Source organism: Epargyreus clarus, unplaced genomic scaffold, assembly GCF_041222505.1.
Source record: "Epargyreus clarus isolate Ecla_fem2 unplaced genomic scaffold, WU_Ecla_fem_2.2 ptg000023l, whole genome shotgun sequence".
In the NCBI taxonomy this organism is placed as follows: domain Eukaryota; kingdom Metazoa; phylum Arthropoda; class Insecta; order Lepidoptera; family Hesperiidae; genus Epargyreus; species Epargyreus clarus.
The window spans coordinates 14,804,629-14,828,464 of NW_027332230.1; the positions used below are offsets into that span (position 1 = coordinate 14,804,629).

General features: G+C 32.5%; 1 protein-coding gene across 13 annotated transcripts in view; it reads left to right on the top strand.

Annotated features, from left to right (window-relative positions):
• Window positions 1–23,836, top strand: part of LOC140751561 (uncharacterized) — a 118,687-nt gene that overhangs the window by 21,955 nt on the left and 72,896 nt on the right. For 12 of the 13 annotated variants that reach the window (XM_073085475.1, XM_073085473.1, XM_073085480.1 and 9 more), the window contains exon 3: window positions 1,922–2,006. In XM_073085475.1, coding sequence (XP_072941576.1) covers window positions 1,929–2,006 — 78 coding nt within the window. In that variant the 5' untranslated portion in view covers window positions 1,922–1,928. The remainder of the gene's footprint in view (window positions 1–1,921; window positions 2,007–23,836) is intronic. The other variant, XM_073085474.1, reaches the window with a different exon arrangement.

Genomic DNA, 23,836 nt, shown 5'->3' on the forward strand with positions numbered 1-23,836 from the left:
CTAACTAAAAATGACAAATTGAATTTAGCTATAATTAAGACTATTCAGATGAATATTAAGAAGACGAATATGAAGAATATTAAGACATCCTTAAATAATATTAAAGATAACATCCTTCAATTTTCTTACATTAAACTACATTATTATTTATTTTATCATACAAAATATGAATTAGTAAGTCTCTCTGTAATGACCTCTTAGGGCGTATGTTTCTTGTTTCTCTGTTCTATGGTATGTTTAACGTTGTTTTCCGTTACCGTTAAAGGGAATATTATACAGTTATCTAATGAAACGTGAATTAATGATATGATTATTTAATTCACGTCGCGAACGACAGATGCCGTGTAATATTACACATGGTTCCAAAAGAAAGTGAGTATGTTTTGATAGTGAAAGTGGTCTGTATTGATGAGACGCGTTGCCGTAAACAGAGTGATTTATTTATGTGTGTTTTAATACTACTCGTAGTTTCCGCCTGCGATTTATGTGTGAACTTTGAATTATGATTTAAATTATCGTTGTATGTAAAATGAATTGCGTGACTCTTTGACATGTTTTTTTATAATATAGGAGCAGACGAGCATGCAGGGTACCTGATGGTAAGTGGCTACTGTCACCCATGAATATCTGTAATCAACCCCAGATAGGATTAGATATTCCTACCTGAGGTCACCCACAGATGCGCCGCTACCCCTGAGGACTAAGCTGGAAAAAATACCCGTAAGCCTCCTTTACCACACCATCTTCTTCGACATGGTGTACATATGCCAAAGATTTTCATGATTAAATGGTATTTGAGTTTCACACGTAATAATATAACATCAACATTTGTTTAAATAATTATAGCTATGCTGAAATATTAACCAAAATTTTCTGCTTCCGTAAAATATCTTGCCTTTCTACATAACTCATAATACTGTCCTAATTAGAAATGCGATTATGAAATGAATATTCATCACTCGTATCATTAATCATTGATCAAAGTTGGTAGCTACGTGGATCGAATGCGGGATCATTGCGTATTTCTACAAGTCACTCAATATATAATACTTTCTATGCTTATAGCCCTACATATTTCAGTGTGTCGTGGATACCATGGATACAAAAACGACCAAACTTAGAATAGAAATCTACATTTATAATTGTTCTACTATTTTTTTTTTTTTTTTTTTTGTTGATGATCCCTCAGCATGGTACACCATTAAAGAGATTCTCTCGTTAGACCGGTCGCCAGTATAGAACATAAAAAATGTTGGTCCTATCGTATTTGGCGTCATGCCAGGAGGTTTTGTAGTTTATATTATAATTTCGAAAGGTATCCGTGGAATATCAAATTCACCTACAACGCCAGCGATGTACCTTCGAGTATGTAGATGAGATGATGTAGGTTTGTGAGGAATTCTCACATTATATGTAGGTATACGACATTCTACAAAGGGATTAGCATTCTGAATGTCAAGTTTGATAGTTTTCAAAACACGAATTCACTTTGTTACTCCCAGTAATATCTTGAATATATTGAATTGAATATATTGAAGGAGGTAAAACTCTTTGTGGTTGGACTCCGACGGCACCACCGCCACACCTATTTCTGCCTAATAACAGCAGGTGTTAGGCGCTGCTGTGTTACGTTTTGAAGGGTGTGGTAAGGGAGACATACTTTTCCGAGGCGTTCCAGCTTATTCCTTACGGGTAGCGGCGCATCGGTGGCCGACCTCAGGTAGGAATATCTAATCCTATCTGGGTTTGAATACAGTTGTCCATGGGCTGCAGTAGCCACATACCATCAGGTAGACTGCATGCTCGTCTGCTACTCCTATATCATAAAAAAAATCTGTTGATTTTCTATATCTAAGGCATGGTAAGGTTAAGAATTTTATTTTTTTTAATAATTTTATTAATGCAATTATTTTGTTTTCAGTAGAAGGATGCGAGCCGGTGTGTGGTGGAGCGCAGCCGCGCTGACGCTGCTAATCGTCGTCACCAGCGCTCTCCGAACCCCTCAGGTAAGAGATTCTACTTACTATTAATGGAAATAAGCATCAAATAAATGGCGCTCACTAAATGGCCCATATAAATACTTTACTGTACTGCGGTAATCACCGCGCTCGGTGATAGCGTTAGTCTACGCATATTGGTATGGTGATGATCAAGATATTATGTTCTTTGGTGAACGCTGCTGCTTATCTCCTTGTTTTTATTCTTTCGTCATGTCCTCAACATCAACAGGAAGGGAGAATAAGTGTCAATCTAACGGCATTCCACTGTAAAAATACCATAACCATGTAATAACTCTAAGCAAGGCTACATTTCCTGAGTTATTTAATATATACGATTTGTTTGGCTTTTTCTCTAAAATCGTATTTGTATTGGAAGGCTAGTGGTACCTTATAATTAAATTGTGTCTGGTTTCTAAAAATACATGAACCAAGTCGCAAGGATCCTGTAGTAACAGTAGATACAGCTAATAGTATAAAGACTGTTAAATAACTTGAACGCAATAAGTCTGATTTCCTCGTGCAGCCAACCGCAATTCGAAGGTTGAGGCTTAGTTATGTTTGACAATCGCCATGTGATTTATCGCTACGGATACCAAAATTTATTCCGATTTCTAATTTTATAACGCTCATGTTATAAGTGTGCCGTTAGTTGCGGTTCTAATAATAATATTTTTGGAAGTTAACATGATTGTTAAATTCTTGATTCTGGCTGAGTATTTGCAATTTACTTTTTCAGAAAGTATCTACTTACTACTATTATTACATATTTAGCTAAACAAATAATAAACTCCCATTTGACCAAACGTATAGAGACCCTTAGCAGAAAAAGCTGTTAAGTTACCAGACATGCATATAGATAAATGTACCTAAAATTCCTTATCCCCTGAGTCAGATAAGGAAGAATATGTTTGTTCTATTTTGATTTAACGGTTCCGGTAATACGCATGTTTATAATCGCACCTGTAGCTCAGATTAACAATTGTGTGCCTGCTTCCGCTACTCAAAACGTGATCTTGATCGATATTTTCACTTTATTGTCAAGGTAAAAAGGTACTAAATTGTACTTTAATCCGGGCGAGCTGATAACTAGTTTTATAACAAAAGTTTTTACCATTTAAAGCAATATTTTCTCATATAATTACTACAACCTTTATCTAGAAACGATTTAGTGCTATTACGTAGGTAGTTGAACACCGTATCGTTGTTATTCGAATTTCAAGAACACAAAGAACCTGAATTTACCATTAGGTTTCGGCAATCAGAATTTTCCACTGTTGGACAATGCTCTCCTTGTACCAATAATGTGAAAATCCTCCGCAAATTACACGACTATTCCGTAAATTTTATACGATTAGTGAAATTAAGACTTTATTTTATGTAAGACTTTATTCCAGACGTAAGTCGTCATTCGATTACAGTACTTCCGTTTTATAAAACGATCGTTGGACGCGTCTATTTCATATTACGCTAACATGATGTAGGAGTGAAAACGTAGATATAAGAGTTTGGCATACTCTGCAGCCCAAACGGCATAACGAATTTTAACATATTGTATGTTGTCGTTGATTTCGTCTAATTGTGAGAGTGACATAGGCTATATTTTTAAGCAGTGGTTTTATGTTTTATTATATTTCTAGTATAGTTAGACTTGTTGTGCACGTTACCTTCGATAAACCAAGGACTTCATTTTACTTAAAGAAATAAAACTATTCAAAATAATTCTTTCGGACAGTCATCTCGTATTAATTTTATTAAGCAAATATAGTGTCATACGTTCATGTATAATTGAGACGCAATATAGTTACTTTTATCAATTGTACCTTTCAATTTTGGCGCAATGGCTGTTGCAATTCCAAAAGCAAATATACGCTAAATTGAATATAAGTGATAAGTAAGAGGTTGAAATAACTTTAATTCGATTTAGTCAGCTGTTACTTTAAAATGTTACTTTAAAATATTTATATGTAAGGCAACAAGTGCTCGTATATGTATTTTTATATTTACAATCCATTCTCTAGTGGGTTTTAGATCTATTGTGTGTTATTTATATAATACATTAAGTATATTGAACGTTACAGAACTCTTTGTGGTCTAAGTTTATAGCACATTATTCTCGTTATATTAAAGAAACCAGGTTAACTAATTCAGCTTTCAACAAAGTTACAGGGTATGCAATGAAAATGTGGATCCTTGGTACATTTAGACTTCTAACACTTATGAATTAATTATATATAATTAATTAATTTATTTTATTGGCTTTATAATTTCTCGTGGTATCTTTAGCAATTACCTGAATCTATTTGAATATAATGGGTAAGACCTAATATTTGTTTATTGTTGACCTAATATTTCCTCTAATATTTGTTTACCATATTTTTGTTATAAAACTGTTATTCACTTGTCTAATGTTGTAGTTTCTTTACTACTTTGTCTTTCGTTCCACTTTAAAAGACCTTACACGTAATGCAATAATACATTGTTCTGTTCTTAGAATGACTTTTATTGGTAAGTTTATTTATTGAATACTGTTAGCTAGACCTGCTTACACTAAGTAGATAGTTCGGTTGTTCAGTATGTTTGTATGTTATAAAGTAAGAAATAAATTGCTTAAAAATTTGCAATACAATTTAAGTAATTGGACTACTTGACCTACAGTCTTGATTAAAAGATAAATCTACTTTAGTTAATTATTTTTGAGCTTCCGTTAAAAACTAAGTAATTAAATATATCGAGATTGTCGTTGTTATAAATGCAAAGTAATCCGTAATCTTATATTTTACTTTGAATATTATTTCATTACTTGTTACCAAATGCCTATGGCGTCGACTGCGATTTTTAATACTAGCATTTGATGAATTGGTTTTTTCGTTTGACCCTACTTTCATTAAGTCATTATTAGCCTAAACATTAATTATTATATTCGTATTTCAAAAACATGACGTTCAAACTTTATAAGTGAGTTTTCTAAAAAAGAAGTCTGTAGACCTTCTCATGGCTCAAATCTATCATCATATCAAGTGTAACGAAAATCGGTTTAGACATTTAAAAGCGAAACAAAGTTGTTTTTGCATTTATAAAATTTGTGTTTTAACGTGAACTATTGAAGCTACTACGAGAGGTAATATCCGTGCGCAAAACTTAGTGCGTACACAATATAAATTGTTATAAATAGTGACACGGCGACAGTGCTGACAGCGGTCAACTACCAAGGCTGTTGATCGGCTGTGGTTATAGTCAGTTGGTCTGTTTATTTTAGTTTTAGTGGCTTAAATATATTTTTAGGTATATTAGAGGTACGTTTGAATGGTTTGAAGCAAGAGCAAGCAAGATGGGTAGAGATTATTCGGGCCTCGAGGGTACCCTCTTTGCCCGGGTAATTTCTCAAGGGGATGTATATCCCCCGGATTTTTAATATTATAACAATATAATAGTACTAAAAATATATAAATATATTGAGACAACATTAAAATTATAACTGTTTAGCGGGGGCTATTGGTTTGAAGTCGGTTGCAGATTATGTGGTAAGTTTGCATTCATTTTGAGATTACGTTGCTTCTCTTTATGTGCAATGAGGACATCGAGAGGGTTTTTGTGGGTAGACATTTATCATAACCCCATCCTTTCTCCAGGAAGGTTGGGTATCTTTAGAAGATTTGTCCGATACAAAAAAGCTTACTTAGTTAAGCTTAGCTTTTATAGCTGAGGAATATTTTCATATTAACTTCATACGTATGTGTAAACGAAAAACTATGTACACTAAGTTATGTAAACTAATTGAAATATGCGATACTAAATTAGTTATATATATGTCGATCCAGAGACGAATGAACTATCAAGTTAGTATATTACCCTTACCCCCTCGTGACTTCCCTGTGATCCCATATTGCAGCTGTATTAGCTTAATTTCGACATAGGTTATTTTTTGATTTGTAACCAGCTTCAACTAAAATGGCCTCACCCTCTTTTTTTATTATATCGTGACGAGGATCGTTATGTTTTAAAGATATGGCGCTTTTCAGTTTAGACCGTGTTATGAAAGATTCTGTAATCAAAATGCATGTAGGTTTCCAAATATATCTACGGTTGATTAGAGATGTCCTTAAATGGGTGGCGACCACTTAATATCGGGTAGGCGTGCTCATTTACCACTATCATAACATAGATAATAATAATAAAAATATACGGCGACAAATATTTATTAGTCTATTTAGCTAATAGCTTACTAAGTTATGTTTGCTTTTACAAGGACTTTTAGCTGTACTGAGTTTGTTTTCAATGAAATTATAACTGTTAGCAGTGAAGTGAGTCACGTGAAGTACCTATTTATTTTTGTCACAATAAATAGATTTTTGTAATTCAACAACTACTAACATTTACAACTAACATTTATTTTTAAAAGTGTAATAAATATCTTTATAAGAACAGGTAAATAATAATAATGATAAATCTATAAAGCGCCAGATTAGAATTATTTGCGTCGTGCGTGCCATAGACATCTAGGATAGAAATAAAAAGTCATGATATCGATATATGACTGAACAGAATCTCGAATCTTGGACCCTCGTGTTACACACACTTACACTATTGCGTGTTTTATATCAATGTTTTTTTTATAATATAGGAGTAGCAGACGAGCATGCAGTCCACCTGCATAGTAAGTGGCTACTGCCGCCCATGGACATCTGTAATCAACCCTAGGTATTCCTACCTGAGGTCAAACCGGAACACAGCAGTGCTTAACACTGCTGTTATGAGGCAGAATTAGGTGTGGCAGTGCCGGAGTCGAGCCACAAAAGGTTCTACCACCTTCAATAAAATTTTATACCATGTTAAAGCAAGCAATAATATTTTTTCCAAAATACATATGAAATCCAAAAATCTGAGTGTGAGAGGGTTTCAATCCCAGAGCTCAAACTTACTTTTATTTATAGTAATACAACCAAAAAGATTTATCACAAAAAGCAAAACTTTGGGCAAAACGCAGACAAATTCGCGGAAAGTAGTTGTTAATGATCTTACCAAGTGCTAAATCAATTAGACAAAGTGTGACCAGTAGCGTGTGCGTATCAACGACAGAAAACGAAATTGCTTACAATTACGAGAATCAGGCGGTCAGTGGCTGCTTAGAAAGTCTGAATTAATGCGATATCAACGCTTAATAAATGCTATTTAAATCGCTCTTATGAGATTCTAGTGAAAATTAAGTAAGATGTAACTTTCTTATCATTCGACTGTGAAGGGTGATTTTTTCGAGTCTCATTATTTGACGTGAAAAAAATCCCTAGAGTCAAAATGGCTTAATGGATTTAGATTTAGATTTAGTGTCGTTAGATTCTTCTAAATCGTGGGAATGGAAACAAAACTCAACTGTTTCATAGCTCAGAATATTTGCTAGTTCATTATGGTGGTTAAATAAATAGTAGTAAATGAAATTATTATGTATTTTTAGGAATATAATATATCGGTCAAACCAAAATTTAAAAATAATAATCTTGTACGACACTCACGTAATTACACTTGGTTAGTTGTGAATATCCCTTACAGTAAAGTCCAACGAATGTGGACATATCTTTTGTCCTTTGAGAATTAGAACTTCTAATTAAGATATGGACATTAGGATCGAAACTTGAAATTTGTAAGATACTTAAGGCAGTCTTTGATTTCTTCGTCTTAGAATCCTTAAGTTATCATATAAATAATGCAGCGACTTGTACAAAGGGAAATATAAGCTTTATATTTTATTCACGATTTTCTGGGGCTCATCTACGATCTTTCATTCAAGTCAGTCCTATCGTCTTGGTTATATTAACCTAATTTGTTGTTTTTAAGAATAACGGAATATATGTATATAGGTCATCGACCCATCAAACCTAGTGCTTGCATGATTACTTTCGATAATAGCATGAGATGTACGATGATTCGTCTTCGTGACACCTCGTGGCGTACAGCACGCGAGGCAATTACCGTCGGAGGCATATTATCCGCCACTCGCATGGTCCAATGACCGCCGTCGAGATTAGCCTACATAATTTTACGCAATTTTATAAATGCTGAAATTTTCCTTTTAATATTTTCGTTGAAATCGCAATTTCAAAATAATAGCTTGATAGAATATGTCGTATGGGTCAGAAATAGTGGTAATAAAGTATGGTCGAGTGATCATTACCTTACGACAGTCGTAGAGTAGGTTAAAGTCCATTATTACACCTCTATAAAAGACACGAAATTTTAATGAATATGATTGTAATAACTTCTTGGAAATATGCGTCTGCCCTTTTCATGGGTTTAATTCCTCCTCTATTAGAAATAATAAATACGCAATTTGTAATAAATGTCAAAGGGCATAAATTGTCATATTTAAGTATAGTTAAATTTACAACAATGTATTTCACCCACTTCAGCTGTATTTTGTCGTAAAAGCCAACTGAAACGTAATAAAAATTTGCTTTACGATTATTTATTTAGATCAGAATTCATTTTACGCAAACATTTATTTGTAAATACTTTTCGTTGATTATTTTAAAACCATCGTTGCTTGACATCTGATCTCAGCGGGGTACCGAACGTGTTGGAATGTCGAACTAGTATTGACTGAAGTTGAGATATAAACACTAAGCACTAATACAACGACCCGCGGGACGCAGTGGTCACTATACCGATCTGAAACGCAGAGGTTTCCAGTTTTGTTTCGGACAGGTAGACCTCTAATTAGTTGTTGTGTGTGTAGTTGTCTTTGTGTGTTTTGATGTATTCTGGGTGTGGACTTTAAGTTACAAACTTTAACAATTCTATCCAATAATGATATTTCATATCACAATGATTACTCGAAATATTGAATACCTACATTATTATTAAATAATCCAACTATTTAATAAAACTATTAAGAGCATAATCTGTCAGCTGTCTTTAAAAGTAGAGTATGGCAAGTGGACTAACATAAATATTTAATATTAAATGTTATGAATGTAGTTCAGAACTAATTATGTACTTATAATTAAACTTCCATGCAACAAACATACACGCAATGTAAGATTACTCCTTATATGGTAAAACTTGAACATAGATACGTTGCAATATATCTGCAATTTATTCGAATGTGGTCATCCTGTAAAAAATTAGATGGCATCGGAATAATTTTGTTTTTACTTTTTACTATTTACTTGATGAATATATCATAAAACGGCATTACCAATTAAATGAGTATGATTCACTGCAGGGTATTATCAGTACTTTTATAGGAGAGAACTCTAAGCTTTATGTCAACGTGTCTTCGTGTAGCGCCAAAAAATATGACTAAGTAAGTGTCACTGTAGTCGACTTAATAATTTCCCATTTACATTTTCTCAGTTTCAACCAAAACTCCAACTCGTTGAGGTATAAAATGGAAAGGACAGAATATTTCCGAAATAGCCAGTTGCTCTGTACAAGCTGTATATGAGTCGGAAGTATATAATAATTTCAAAATTTTAGTTTTATGATCAATACGTTATATTGACCAATTCAAGCTACCGACGGCGACGTGGCCGATTCGTGTCGTGATACAGCCGTTTACTGATTGCGACTGCGAGCTAATTTAGAGCTATTTACGAATACTTAGCGACCGTTCGTTGCTGCTAGCTTAATGTTGTTGGGAACTAAAAGTTGTTTAGATAATTTTTGTCTGTATTTCGTCAAACTTCTTAGTCAGAGTTTTACGAATTAATTGCTTTGTAGTGTTGGAATTAGTAATGAAAAGTGTATTTATTTGGATGTTCTAGTGGCAAATTGTCATAGGCATTTAGTGCAGTTTTCATCCTATAAAAGTAATTTCTGTTACCATTATTTATTATTAGTAGCGTTAATTGGAGTTAGTTAATACATTAGAGTACTATGAGCATTGAGCATTTCTCATTTTTACTATTTTTTATTTGCTCGGTGATTAATTATTTGCCCTTTATCACAAAAAAGACCTGCAGAATCTTGTAAACGGGTATATTCTATAATGCGTTCGCCTGCCTGTCACAAAGTTACTTACTATAAGGCATTCTAGCAGATCATAGAAAGTAGTCAAAATCGCCTTATTATTCTAGTCTAACCAAATCGCAAAGCATCTTTGGCATTGACTCCTTCAAGCTCTCATGCACTTACTTTGAAGGTCCTGAAGTTATATCATTAAGAGAACTGACAAACAGTGATTTGATGGAGGAAAGTCAAGAATAAAAATTCCTCGCTGTTTTTCTAAAACCTGAAGGCTAATGACATGATACAAAAATTCACGAAGTAGTTCATAAAATAGCCATCTGCTCTTGATTGGCTCATTGAGGAGAACTTCCGCCTAGCGCTCAGCTCTACAGCGTCGGGTTACTCGCAGGTTGGTTGGGTAACGTAGGCTCGTTGACGTAAACCCTGAAACCAGTTTGTTAAGCATTATCGTGTCTATAAGGTATCAATGTGTCGACATACCCACTCTCCGTCCTTATACAGTTCTCTTTTAAATATTTATTAATTTCTATTCTGTCGCTATTTATGCTTCCTACGCTCTTAGCTCCGCTACAAGATGCAGGTGACATGGGTACCATGGATTAAAAAAATGTGAAAACATGGTAAACCTTAACTAGAAATCTACGATAATATTAGCTAACCCATTACTATCCCACTGTTAGGTACTGGCCTCCACTCGGAGTGAGAGCGGTTTACTTCATAGTCCACCACACTAGCCAAGTGCCACGTGTGAATTGGTAGGTTTCAAACACCTTATAGAACTTTTTTAAAGAACTCTTAGTTGTGTAGAATGTGTAGGTTTCCTTACAATGTTTTCTTTCATAGGATTGAACCTCGGACCCCACAAATGAGTGGTCGAATTTAAATAACCAGCAGCGCAGATGATGAGTAAATGAATCAATTACTTCAACTACCTATATTATTATGACACAATCTGGAGCAATATAACGCATCTTTATAGTACAGTTCTAGTTTCTATGCCCTATTGTGGCTCAATGCATTGTATTGTCAAAATCACTTCCTTTTCACCGCAGTACCTTCGAAAACGGCCTTGGAGGCTTTTAATACGTTTATTATCAGATCAAGTAATACTGTAACAATGTAATCCATTGTATATATCTGCATACTAACATTTCTTAGGATATCTAGTTGCAATCAATAATTTTGTATGCACTTATAAGATAAAAATATAAGAAAAAAAGTTGTTGGTGGATTTGTTACCAAAAGATGGTTTTAAAATTTCATGTCTTCTCTGTTATCATTTTATAGGATATGTTAGTGTTATCTTCATTTAATTGGAATATGCAGTATTCATAGGGAAAAAATAGGGTCTAATTATAAATATAATTTGTATAATTATGTTTACATAAAACTCTTGAACATTACTTAAGTTATACCTTATTTAAACAAATTTTCAAACGATTACACTGAGACTGTAAATGAAAATGTAGTTTATAAATACCCAATAAGAGGAAAGAAAATAGTTTATGTTTTAAGATTGACAATGACAAGTTTTAATTATGATAATTGGTTAAACTTTATATATAGTATTATAGTTATATTTTGTATACCTCTAAGAGGTATGAAAAATAATATACAGGACAATTTTGTTATAACAGCTGTATGTACTTCAAGTAACAGAAAAATGATTATAATAAAGAAAGTATATAAACAAGTATGTAAACTAGGTGTAAAGCTAAGGCCTTACAGCAAACAAAGAAAATTGGTGTAAATAGTAGGTGCTGAAACTATAACTTTATCGTATAAGGCATATTGTTTAGTGACCTCGACCATAAGGATAATTGTCTTGTCAATTTAACTCAACAGTCTCGATATCCGTAAATCAGAACTGATTTTTAAATGTCAAGTTAAGTTATAATTACCTAGTGTCGGACAATAGTAACAGAATTGTAATTAAATTAATTTCTATGCTTAGTAACGTAATTATAATCTTAACACTATGTAAAATAGTGCTAGATAAACGATATTGACACGAGTGTTATTTTACTTGGAATTAAGGGTTACAAGAATTTTCTAATCAATATTTTTTTGTACCTCGACGAAAGCGATTTCTGTAGTCGAAAGTATAGCAAACAATATTTACGACTACATTTAGGGACTATAGATAATTAAGTTTTATTTCTTAATTTTTCTCTTTAGTGATATGATAAGACGGGAATATCAATAAAGAGAAAAAAATATTTTTTTAAGTCAGATCGTAGAAAGTTTTGAGTACTATATAGATGAACTCTGAAACCGTTAATATGACCGTCATATATATTTGTTTTTTTTTTCAAAAACATAAGCCCTGTAATAAGCAATTGAAATGCACAGAATAAATAGTCACTTTACTTAATGATATACGTTTGTTTGTTATAATTTATTCAAACACAATTATTTGTATGACAACTAGCTGCTAACAATAAGTAACAGAGAAAAATAAGTTCTATTTACTGCTATCCGTATTTTTATCGTGTCCGTTACCGTTCGTTCTTACATAACTGGTCCAGCGGCGCGGTTAGGAAATTATTCTAATGCTAGTAGAACAACTTAGTTTTGTGTCAGCGAATTTCAAATGAATATTTATATTATAAGCACTTGAACGTCCGGACGTTACGGATCATAAGTGGAACGTACTTATATTATCGTCTTAATGTGAACTATGTCATAAGTAAGTTTAAATAACAATAAAGTAAAATGATATATGTATCTAATATTCAATATAATGTTTTCCTTTCTGAAAATCAATGGTTGACTAAGTCCGAATATAATTGAGTGCAATGACCTTTATCATTATCATCATCAGACCATCGAGAAAGCATTGATAAACGTATGAAACCTCTGTTTTTTGGAATGTCTCTCTTATATACAATTAAATTTTTATATACATTTATTTAATCAATAAATAATAGGTATAGATAAAAATGCGCATAGCATTTTGAAGAATTAAAATTAGTAGTAAAAACTAAAATAAGAGGTATAAAATAAAATCAAAACATAAAAATACTACTAAACTACTTTATTAAACTTCACTACGTTTAGTTAGAATTCGACCATTCGTTATCGTTTACAATGGCGTAAATATGACTAGTTATGTCACAGCCAAATGTGTTCCGAGGCGAAATTCGTCCGAATCGATTCTGTAACGATCGGAACGAATCGTATCGCAATCGATACTTCTTACGTTTTTGCCGACCCTATTCGGGTTTCGAATGCGGTGTCAATGTCAAATTTACAAGTTTTAATTGGATTCTCCATAGTTTTTGTTGATAGATTCATTAGATTTTCATTAATCGTTAATGACACGTAATGGAGTTTTAATTAAACCTTATGATGGATATTATGAGAGGAATATCTTACTTAGTGTTAAATATTTTATAATTTAAATTACCACATTGAATATATTACTATGTACGCCATAATAATAAAATCCTAAAACTAATCCTAAAGAGATCCTAAAACTAAAAAAAAATGAAATAAAATTTGGTCATGTCAGTAAGTAGGACTCATAAAACAAATATAATTTTGGCAATGTATTAAATAATGAATTTTATTGTATAACATAAAAATTGGCCACGTGCATGTCAAACCAGCAAGGCTTCCGTACAACTAAATTTTTTATTCTTTTTAAAAATTTTAGTTTTTGATATTATAGCAGCCATTCAACTGTCTAACTTGTATAACGATTTAACAGTTAGATCGTAAAATTTCAAATTATACTGGTTTGTTGTATAGAGACCCCCTTTAATATTCAACATTATTATATTTTTAGTATTATCTATTACGGTTCCGGAGATAGAGCCTAGTAACAGACGGACAGACAGACAGACAGCGAAGTCTTAGTAATAGGGTTCCGTTTTTAACTTTTTACCGTTTGGGTACGGAACCCTAAAAACCTACATGTAGAACTTATATTTTTATAGATGTTATCACTTGATATTTTCTTGTATATGCAGTAGCGACGATATGAGTGACCTAATAAGGAGCTATACTGTGACCTACGTGAGGATGAAAGCAGGAAATATAGAGCTCACATTACCATTCGAGTGCATTAAGCAACCATTGTAATTATTACAAGACATCTACACATCGCTGATTTCTTCATACTTAAAGATTCACGCGTCTCCACTTTTTTCTAAAGTGTGGTAACATATGCTTTTGGATTAGATGTCTATTTTGTCTTGACTTGCAGTAAATGTTTAACAACTTATGTACCACACTACTATTATTTTTATAAGAGTGAAATAGCAAGCGGACAAGCAGTCCACCTGATGGTTAAGGGTCACTGCCACCCATTCACCAAGTCCGTATAGAACCTGAAGTCGATAACAGATGCGTTATCTTTTGTAAGGAGTAAGATGGTTGCCTTGTTTGTGAGCCAGCCGGCATCGACAGTCTCCATTGAAACGCAAGAACTGCTAAAAATAGGCGTAGACGTGGTACATCCTCGGTTGTATCATACTGGCTCTACCTTTTCACCTTACACTATTGCATTACAGTTAACCTTTGATAAGGAATACACCTTTAGGAATTTTACTACTTTCACATTACATCATAAATTCCTTAAAACTTATTGTTGCAGTCCAAAGAAGTTGTAGTGTTAATAACACTTGAATATTCCGATTTTCATATTTAAATTCAAAATTAATATAATACTTTTAATACGTTGCGAAAGTTTTTAATAATAATAACTTGTCGGTAAGCACGGAATAATTTGCGATTTCAAAATAATTGAAAATAAAACAGAAAAGACCTTGCATTTGTAGCACTTATGATAATAGTAAAGTAATTTTGTATTTCCATGTCAAAATGGAAATCTTAACTCTTAGCTACTAATGACCATTGAAATACTTAGCTCAATTTGCTTGACTTTTGAGTTTTATAATGTTCGGTAAGAAACTCATTCAACAAGTAATCAAGGCCAGGTAGATTAATGGTCATATATTGATTTGATTTTATTATGGTATAATTTTAGGTTTTAAATTTAACTGAAGTTGTTGTCGAGCGTACAATTACTCTGATGGAAAGCAGTCACTGTCGCCCATGGACGTTTGCAATCAGTTTCAAATAAAATAAAGATTAGTTGCTTGTTGGGAACTAAGTTAGAACGCTTCGTGTATGTGTCTGCCAAACATTTCAGTTATAAGTATTTAAAAACAATAATATCAATAACACTCTACAAAGCATTAAAATTCTTCGATAACTGTATATATGTTGTCTTGTTAAACACGATATGTATTTTTTTATTATTTTCGAAAGTTCTTGAGATACTCAAAAATAATATATGTTGAGAATAAAAAGTGGATTAAACGAATTTATATACCCATCAATATCGTTTTAGCGAAAACTTTGATACATACAATTTTGCACATATTTAATTAAATACTTAAACATGGTTAACGGAAGTTACCAAATGATACATAATGTGTGGGTACGCTGTGCGGAATTTAAGTGGAATGGAATGCAGTTTATATTTATTTCAATGACGTCGACTGCTTTAAATTTAGTAAAATTGTAATACTCACTGTTGCAAAAAGTATTTTCACAATCTGCATTCCCTTCAAAATAAACATGATTTTGAAGGGAATGCAGATTGTGAAACTGGCCAAATAGAGTCATTGATTTACTTTCTGCAAAATTTAATTTTGCTAGTGATTAATCAAACCTTTCTCATGCTGTATTGGCTACCTTACCAGTACTTGCATTTCTACTCTAGGCACTTAAAAATCGTATGTTTAATTATTTCAACCTCTTAAGATACACAAAAACAGTAAATCGTTACATAATTTGTAAAATGTATGGCTATTCAGTTATTTCAATTGTTATGAGTGCATTGTATCACTAATTGAGTGTGGGTGATAAAATTGTCTTTCCTTCCAATCTGCGATGGAGCAACGTTAGAGGCCTGAGTTCCAGTACTCAGAGTCCTATGCACAAAGGAAAGCATCGCAGTAACGATATCTGAAAGGGGTAGAAGTGTTCTTTGTGTTTCGACTTCAGCTGTACCACGACCACACCTATTTCTGTCTTATAACGGCAGTTCTAAGCGTTGTATTCGGGTTTGTACGGTACGATACGGTTACTAGAGATATTGCAAACATACTGTCCTGGAGTGGCAATGAATCTATTGTCAATCTCTGGTAGAATCCTATTTGTGTATAAATACATGGCCATGGGGGCAGCTGGACAGCACGGTCGTTTTTTGTGAATATGGTTTTTCAGATCATTAAAGCTATGTTAATTTAAATTCAGTTGCGATATATTTATTAAACTGGTTATTAGTTTGTTCATTACAGACGCCTAGTATTATTATAATGATGCAGGCGAAACGTATAGGTTTAATTTATCCTATTTAGGTCAAGTTTTCACTTAGCTCTTACACTATAATCTAGACTAGATCTGCTAGTGGAAATATAACTTGCAATCCAATTACTGACATGTCTTACTGTGTACGGCTAAACGATATGCGCTAAAAGTATTTTCTTTGATACTTATCAAAAATGTTATTTATTTACCAATTTATCAAAAATAATGATATTTCTCTTTGGTTTAAAAATCAAATAGAATTGTTTATTCGGCCAATCCTATTGAAATTTCATTACAAACGAGTGAGATTTTTAATCAAATAAAATATTTTACATATATTAAGAGTTTTGGGGGCAGGAAATGAACACTAATGTAGTCTCCAGCTCCTCCCAAAGTAAGAGATATTAAGGTCATAGTTCGCTGAGTTGATCAAGGGCGGATAAGTAGAATTCACACACCCTTCAGGTTTCTTAGCTAATTTTTAAGCACGATTCTCTTATGATTTTTACCTCATCACAATAACAATTTACTCGCTGTAAGTCGAACAAAAGCCTTTTAATAACTTAACCGAAGTGGAGCGAAAAGATAACGTGAGACCTTGTAAGGTGAATATAGTTTATCAGATCTTGTGTCCGTATGTTTATTGTTTTGAACCGTCGGCGTCCAGTCACGCTATCTTACGAATCGTGTCGAAAAATATATTAGATAACATTTTATCTACGTTTTTGTTTCTTTTCTTAATTATTCAATATTCTACAGAATTAGGTAAAGATGCCTACTGTTTAATTATGTAATGTTGCAATTTTGGAAATATTATATTTCTTAAAAGTAAATATAAATACTTTTAAATTTTAAAGTACGTACAATTTTGGTGAATATTTATTTCTTATATTTACATATAAAATACAAAATTAGTATTTTTAATTGTACTTAATTTGAAGCTTAAATATATCTATTGTACATATTCAAATATAATTATTCTTTAACATGCATTCAGTATGAATTAACGTTTTCATTTCAACATTTTCAGTCGTTTCATAATTCATTCAACTAAGTTATTTCACAAAGTAATAGATAACTCCATAACGTTCAATTAGAATGAAATAATTAATAAATCATGGGTAATTGCATCCTCATAAAGGCAGTAAAATTAACGTAGTGCCGTAAATTTTCTGACACATCAGTAATATACTTTCTAATTAAATCTCGCTTTGCGTAAGAGTTCGTTGACTCTCGCCACTGATTTAGTGCTGTGACAATATGCGGCTTAGAGATTAATGGCCAATGCTTTCTTCGCGCGTAGGAGATGAACTATATTTTCGTACTTCGTGCCCTAAATATTCTATTTCTTTTAGTCTTAAGCAACATAGTGGGGGAATCACTAGTCACCATCCCATTATACATGTTTTCAAAGCGCTAGAGTCTTCAAAGATTTAATAATTGCTATTCGATGTTAAAATATTTCTACCCAAACCCCCAATCCATAAGAGCTAATATGAGTACTAATTAATTTCTTATTGATGAAAGTATTCGTCAATAAGAAATTAAATAGTAGTTTGAGTTTGAGTGATTTTAATTTTGGAATTGCAGTGTAAGTTTAAGTGAAAGGCAATTAAGATACTCCGATACTTTATGCATACAAATTAAGATAAAACATATTATATCAACTTAATATTATTCCCATGAGTTATTTGGATTCAGGATGTGTTTTGTGACAATTAAGGCTTCATGACTATTGATTTAGAATAAAAACGTATGTCAGTGAACTACGTGCGAAAAAGGAAATATTTAATAATTAGTATTGTTACATTTTCCGGTTTACAAATAATACAAAAATAGTTTCAAACCGGTGAATGTTTTACGAATATACTTTCAGAAGGTCGTAGGTTCAAATCCTTGTACTTCGTGTATATTACTGCTACAATATATTTTTTAATTTATTTGTATACTGTTACGTTTATTACAAGTATATATGTATAATATCTAACGGAATAATACCAGATAAGATAAGTAAAGCGGTACCACTTAAGTTGGTTGATATTTGATACAAATACTGACCTTCAATTTATTTAAACTATATTCTGTGTACTTGATATTTCATAATAATTGCCCATGCAAAATGGTGCATAATATTATAAATGACGAAATATAGGAAGTTTGGAAGTAATATTATGTTAAAATACTGATTTATTATTTTATTTTTTAGTTTGGGTTATAATCCAAAATGAAATTAGACTTTAATATTCTAAATTATTGCTTAGTATCGTGAGCAATAGGAAATTATTGTACGCACCAAAATTCGTGACGTTTAAGGTACTTATTATAGTACCTACTACTATATTATTCTATTTTAGTTACTATAACTATTGTATAATGCATCAGCATAATAATGCTGATTCTGAGTTACAATAGTTATATCTAACAATTGTATATCCGCCTTTTTAACAAAAGTAATGTACATTGTTCATCTGTACAATAATTTTATTACCTAGATAAGCAGTTATTGCTATGTGTAATAATTATGATTAAATTTACGTTAACTTGATTAAATGAAATTAAATAGTTTACTATAAGTAAATGTGTAAGCACAGAGTCTTACGTAATTAATCATCATTTTCAGCATAGCATTAATAAATTACTAAAAGCGAATTCGAGACATCTATGCGCCTCGTGTGCGAACTGTATAAAGTTAACAATAACTGCAATAGCTTTATAATTAACTAATTTAACTTCTAACTTACACAATAATTGAAACAATCAATAGGCCACCTATCTAGAATCTAACGCTAAACGTATCTAAGCTAACGCACAAAGTGAACAAGAGAACAAAACAAGATCACCAGGGGGGCTAGCCAAGTTGACATTCTACAGTCGCTTGCGCTGTAGAAACGCTATAGAAACGCTAAAATGTATGAAATTATCAATGATCACGTGATCAAAATAGCGAAGTAGAAAAGTCGTAGCCAAGTTACACGATAGAATAGAACGCTAGCGATTCTACAATGCCCATGTCATTGCTTTTATCCATACAAATGACAACCTTTGACAACCTATTGACAACCTTTTGATTTTTTTGTCAAATTTGTTAGCGAAGCGTATTCTAATATAAATGTCATAGTGAACGATCGCGCCGACCCTGTAGAAAACGTAAACGCTAATAAAATGGCGAATTCTGTATCAGCTGTTTGTCACTTCACTACGCGCTATCACTGCATTATAGACTTTAATTACTTTTGATCATTTGAAAATGTATACCTACTTTAAATTTGTTGAAATTTGAATATGGCTCTCTATAACTTGTGTATCCTAAAATATTATATAAATGAATTGCACAGACGTTTTTCTATTTTAAATTAATATGAACATATAATACAATAGATAAGTAGATAGGATAGAACTTAGAGTTATTCCAGTGCTTAAATAAAAATATTGTCTCAGTTTAACTGTTTTATTGAATCATTATTAATCCTTCTCATAATAAATTAACTTGTAACTAAACAATTTATTTAAATCTTAAAAGAAAAATATAATATTAATATCCGTTTCCTTTTTTTCATTATTATCTCCTGTTTCTCTGCAATCTCCCTGTCTAGGCATAAAGCTGGTAGTTATGAGGTTTATTTGTTGAGATGGCATGTATGGTATACACCCAGTGACATACCCATTTATAATTATTGCCTCCTCGGAAGCTCTCCTTTTGATGAGCTTAAAAGTGCGGGTGGATTTCATAACCTCACTAGCAAGCCCATTGGGGTGTCCTTATATGACGAGTGTATGATTTTAGTTTATTTGTCACTTCCTCTTTCCCTGTTGTCTCTGCGGCATCAGCTATCATGCGAAGCATTTTCGATTGGAAGCGTTGTGTGATGTCCAAGTTTGAGTTGGATGCGGTTCTCCAAAGCTTAGATCCATATGACCATATCGGTTTTAGTATGACTTTGTAGTAGTCAAGTTTGTTGCTGAGAGACATTCGTACCATGAGCCAGTAAATTTTACGAAGTTGGACGTCCAGATATTTTCTTTTGGTCACATCACAAATTACATGCAATCGCTGTTACTGTCATTAGTAATATCGCTATAAACAATAATTTGTATGCTCTTTGTAAACAATCACCAATCACCATAGTTACCGTTCATAGACATTATTAAGTTTAGTTTTTGCAAATAGTTTTTATTAACAAAATACATGTACTATAAATTATGGTATATTTTTTATGTATATTATGATGTTATATTTTAATATTACTATTAAATAATTAATCATTACCATGTAGGTATTTTGGCTGGTGTAGAAACCAGTCGATATTTTATTTGACGGCACATTGATATTAAATGTGATCGCTAACCATAGACTTATCGTATATGTAGAATGAAACTTGCTAACGAATAGAATAGAAAACGAATAGAATGCAAAGTTTGTAACATGGCTAGCCCCCCAGATACACATCTTCTATTGTTCCACACTTGTTCGTACGACCTTTAGTTGCGCAAGCGTCTCATCTCGAGCAAATTGATGGTTGTTTGTGTTACCGGTCATGATATGCGGTAATGTTCGATGTAGGGTTTGATATTAGGAAACAAAATGTATGATGGTAATGTTATTTTGCGACCCACGTACCACCTCGCCATACGTGAAACGAAATGGGTTCCGGATTCGATGCCCGGCTAGTCAAATATCATTAATCTGAATGTTGTGTAATCCTCTTTGTTCGTATAAATGGCTCCACGACATAGAAAACATCCTATTAAGAATGTTAATTTTACTGAATCATACTTTACAATATCGTACATTTCATACTACCGTCACACTTATAACTACCAAATTACAAAAGTGTTTAACTGAAACATACATTTATAAAATGTCGATTTTATTACGGTTATACAATAAGTAAATGATCTGTATAAGTTCATAGCTTACCGACGCAGTGACGTCACGACGACGAAGGCCATCCAATTAACGCAGTGAAAGTAAGCGGTTATCAAACAAAATTATGTCGTAGGCTTTCTCACTTTTATATTTTATTTAAATAAGAATAAAAACTGTCCGTTTTACATGTTTTGTGATTTAATTTTTAAACTTGATAGCGTAATCAAATATGTAGAAGTTATAGAAATAATTATATTATTATTTCCAGCTAACAATGTTTGCAGATTAAATACATATATTAGATTGCATATTACATTTGTAAAAAATATTTAACGTTATCAATAACATACTTTAACACATTTTTTTTTCAAAAAGTACTCAAAATTTTATATTAATGATTATTAAATTAATTATCACTCAATCAATGAAAGCAATTATTCAGCAGGGTGTTATTAGAATTTATGCAAAAACGTATCGCATGCAGATATAAGTCGTTACCAACTCATCACTGACCATTAATATTAATATAAGCAGAGAAAATCTAATCTAACTACACATATGTTCATAAAAGGCCTAATAATGGCACATAATGTATCATTTACAATTCTGAATTGCAGGTCAGATTATTATTATAGTACTTATCGGATATAATATAAAAATAAGTTAAGTAAATATTTACACATGATGAATATACATTATAACCTCTAAAATAATATTGCGTGCACCTGAGGTTTCTATATTTAAATCTTGGAAATGCTGAATTCATTTTGTATTTAACTTTTTTTTTAAATTGTTTAGGCAATTGTTTGCACCACAAACCTATGTTTCTTTCTTTTTGAAGTGATCACTGCCGCCCATGGACACTTATAAGCAAATCTAATATAAAGCTCTTAACACTTTTTTATAAGGCTGGAAGGACCTACTGTGGTACGATTCTGGCGGCACAAATGACACACCTATATCTAAACAATAACAGCAATGTTAAGCGCTGCTGTGTTCTGGTTTGAAGGCTATGGTAAGGGAGACATACCTTTCCAGCGATCCAGCTTAGGCCTCAGGGATAGCGGTGCATCTGTTGCCGATCTCAGGTAGGAATCAAATCCTACCTGGAATTGACATAGGTCCATTTTAGGCGTAGCCACTATCTAGTAGGACTGCATGCTCGTCTGTTGTATTATAAAAATGCAGGTGTTGCAGTGGTGCTTTTGGAAGTAAACCACAATTCTTTAAAATCTTTCATCCTAGCCTACCTTATAACATTACTAGTTCCATAAAATAAGACATGAAAACTTTCCTTGCCCTTTGTTAGTACGCGTTGATGTCTTTTGTATGCGGCGCAGTAATAAGGTCAACGGATCATGTTGATATGAAAGTGACGACGCAATATCGCCCGCTCTGCATTTTAATACCTGCATTTGGTATGTGCAACTCTTGGCAGTAATCTCCAGTGCAGGTAATGTTATTTTTTACGTCATCGCCAAGACTCGACTGTTATTAAGGCGTGGTTTGATTGTTGTGAAACAGTTTGAAATTTGAATAAATAACTGATGCAATTAATTTTTAAAAATACTGATCTATTTACTATTTATTTACAATACTGGTGATACTGATGATGTGATGTATACTGCAAAGACAAAGTTTAATTATGTGGAACTGGGAGTTCCAAAGAATTAAAAATATGAGCATGATAAAGATATCACTTAATAATCCTTGGTCGGAATAAGATGTAAACAACTAATACGGATATCTCTAAAATCCGTTTGCAATCTTACTAAATAAAATATATAGAATAAAATATTATCCTCAGCCGATTAATATCCCATGACTGGTCATGTATATTCTCCGTCATTGGGAACAACACTACTCCAGTAAAATTTATTAAATCTTAGAAAAATCTGAGAAATGATACCTTGATTCTTCAGAAGGGATTGTGGAAATTGATCCAAACCGTCTTTTACTACTTTGTGATATATGACTTTTAATAACTCTCTCAACGTCATTCGTGAAAGCACGCGGCGCATTACAAAGTAATTAGAATTCAAACTGTCTTTCAAATTGTGTACGAGATGACGGCGTGACTTTCATGTGTCTGGCGATAATTAGTGGCTACATTGTCGCTTTTTGATAATGAAGTAGCATGCCTGTCGACGTGTTAACAGGATCATTAACATTATGACTTTCCGAAACTTGTAAAGCAATGGCAGAAATATTCTGAATCACGCTATAGAAGTTTCCTAAATAACTAATTTATATGTATAAAAGACTTTATATAAGTATTTGTTGTATACAGGCTCCAAGTCGAGACTATTAGAGGTCTATCGGAAACTAACTAAAGTATGCTAATATTTCAGCATGGTGCTACAATATTGATAAATCTTTGATTATCATATTTTATTTAAAGTGCTTTGTATGAAATGGCACGAAAAACTTGTCTATTTATTGTATTATATAAATCAAGTATATATTTATAGGTCTGTTAAAATTTTACCGAAACAAAATAGAAATACGCTCTTTTCTTAGATCAAAGTAAATGATTTTTTCAGGCACGAAACTGTAAACGTGAGAGGAGATTCGTTTTGGTCAGAAATGAAACTTACGAGACTATAGTGTTAAGGCAATTTTCGGCCTTTGCAGTGTTGATATTCTGTAGAATTTTACAATGTCATCAGTAAACAATGTTAAG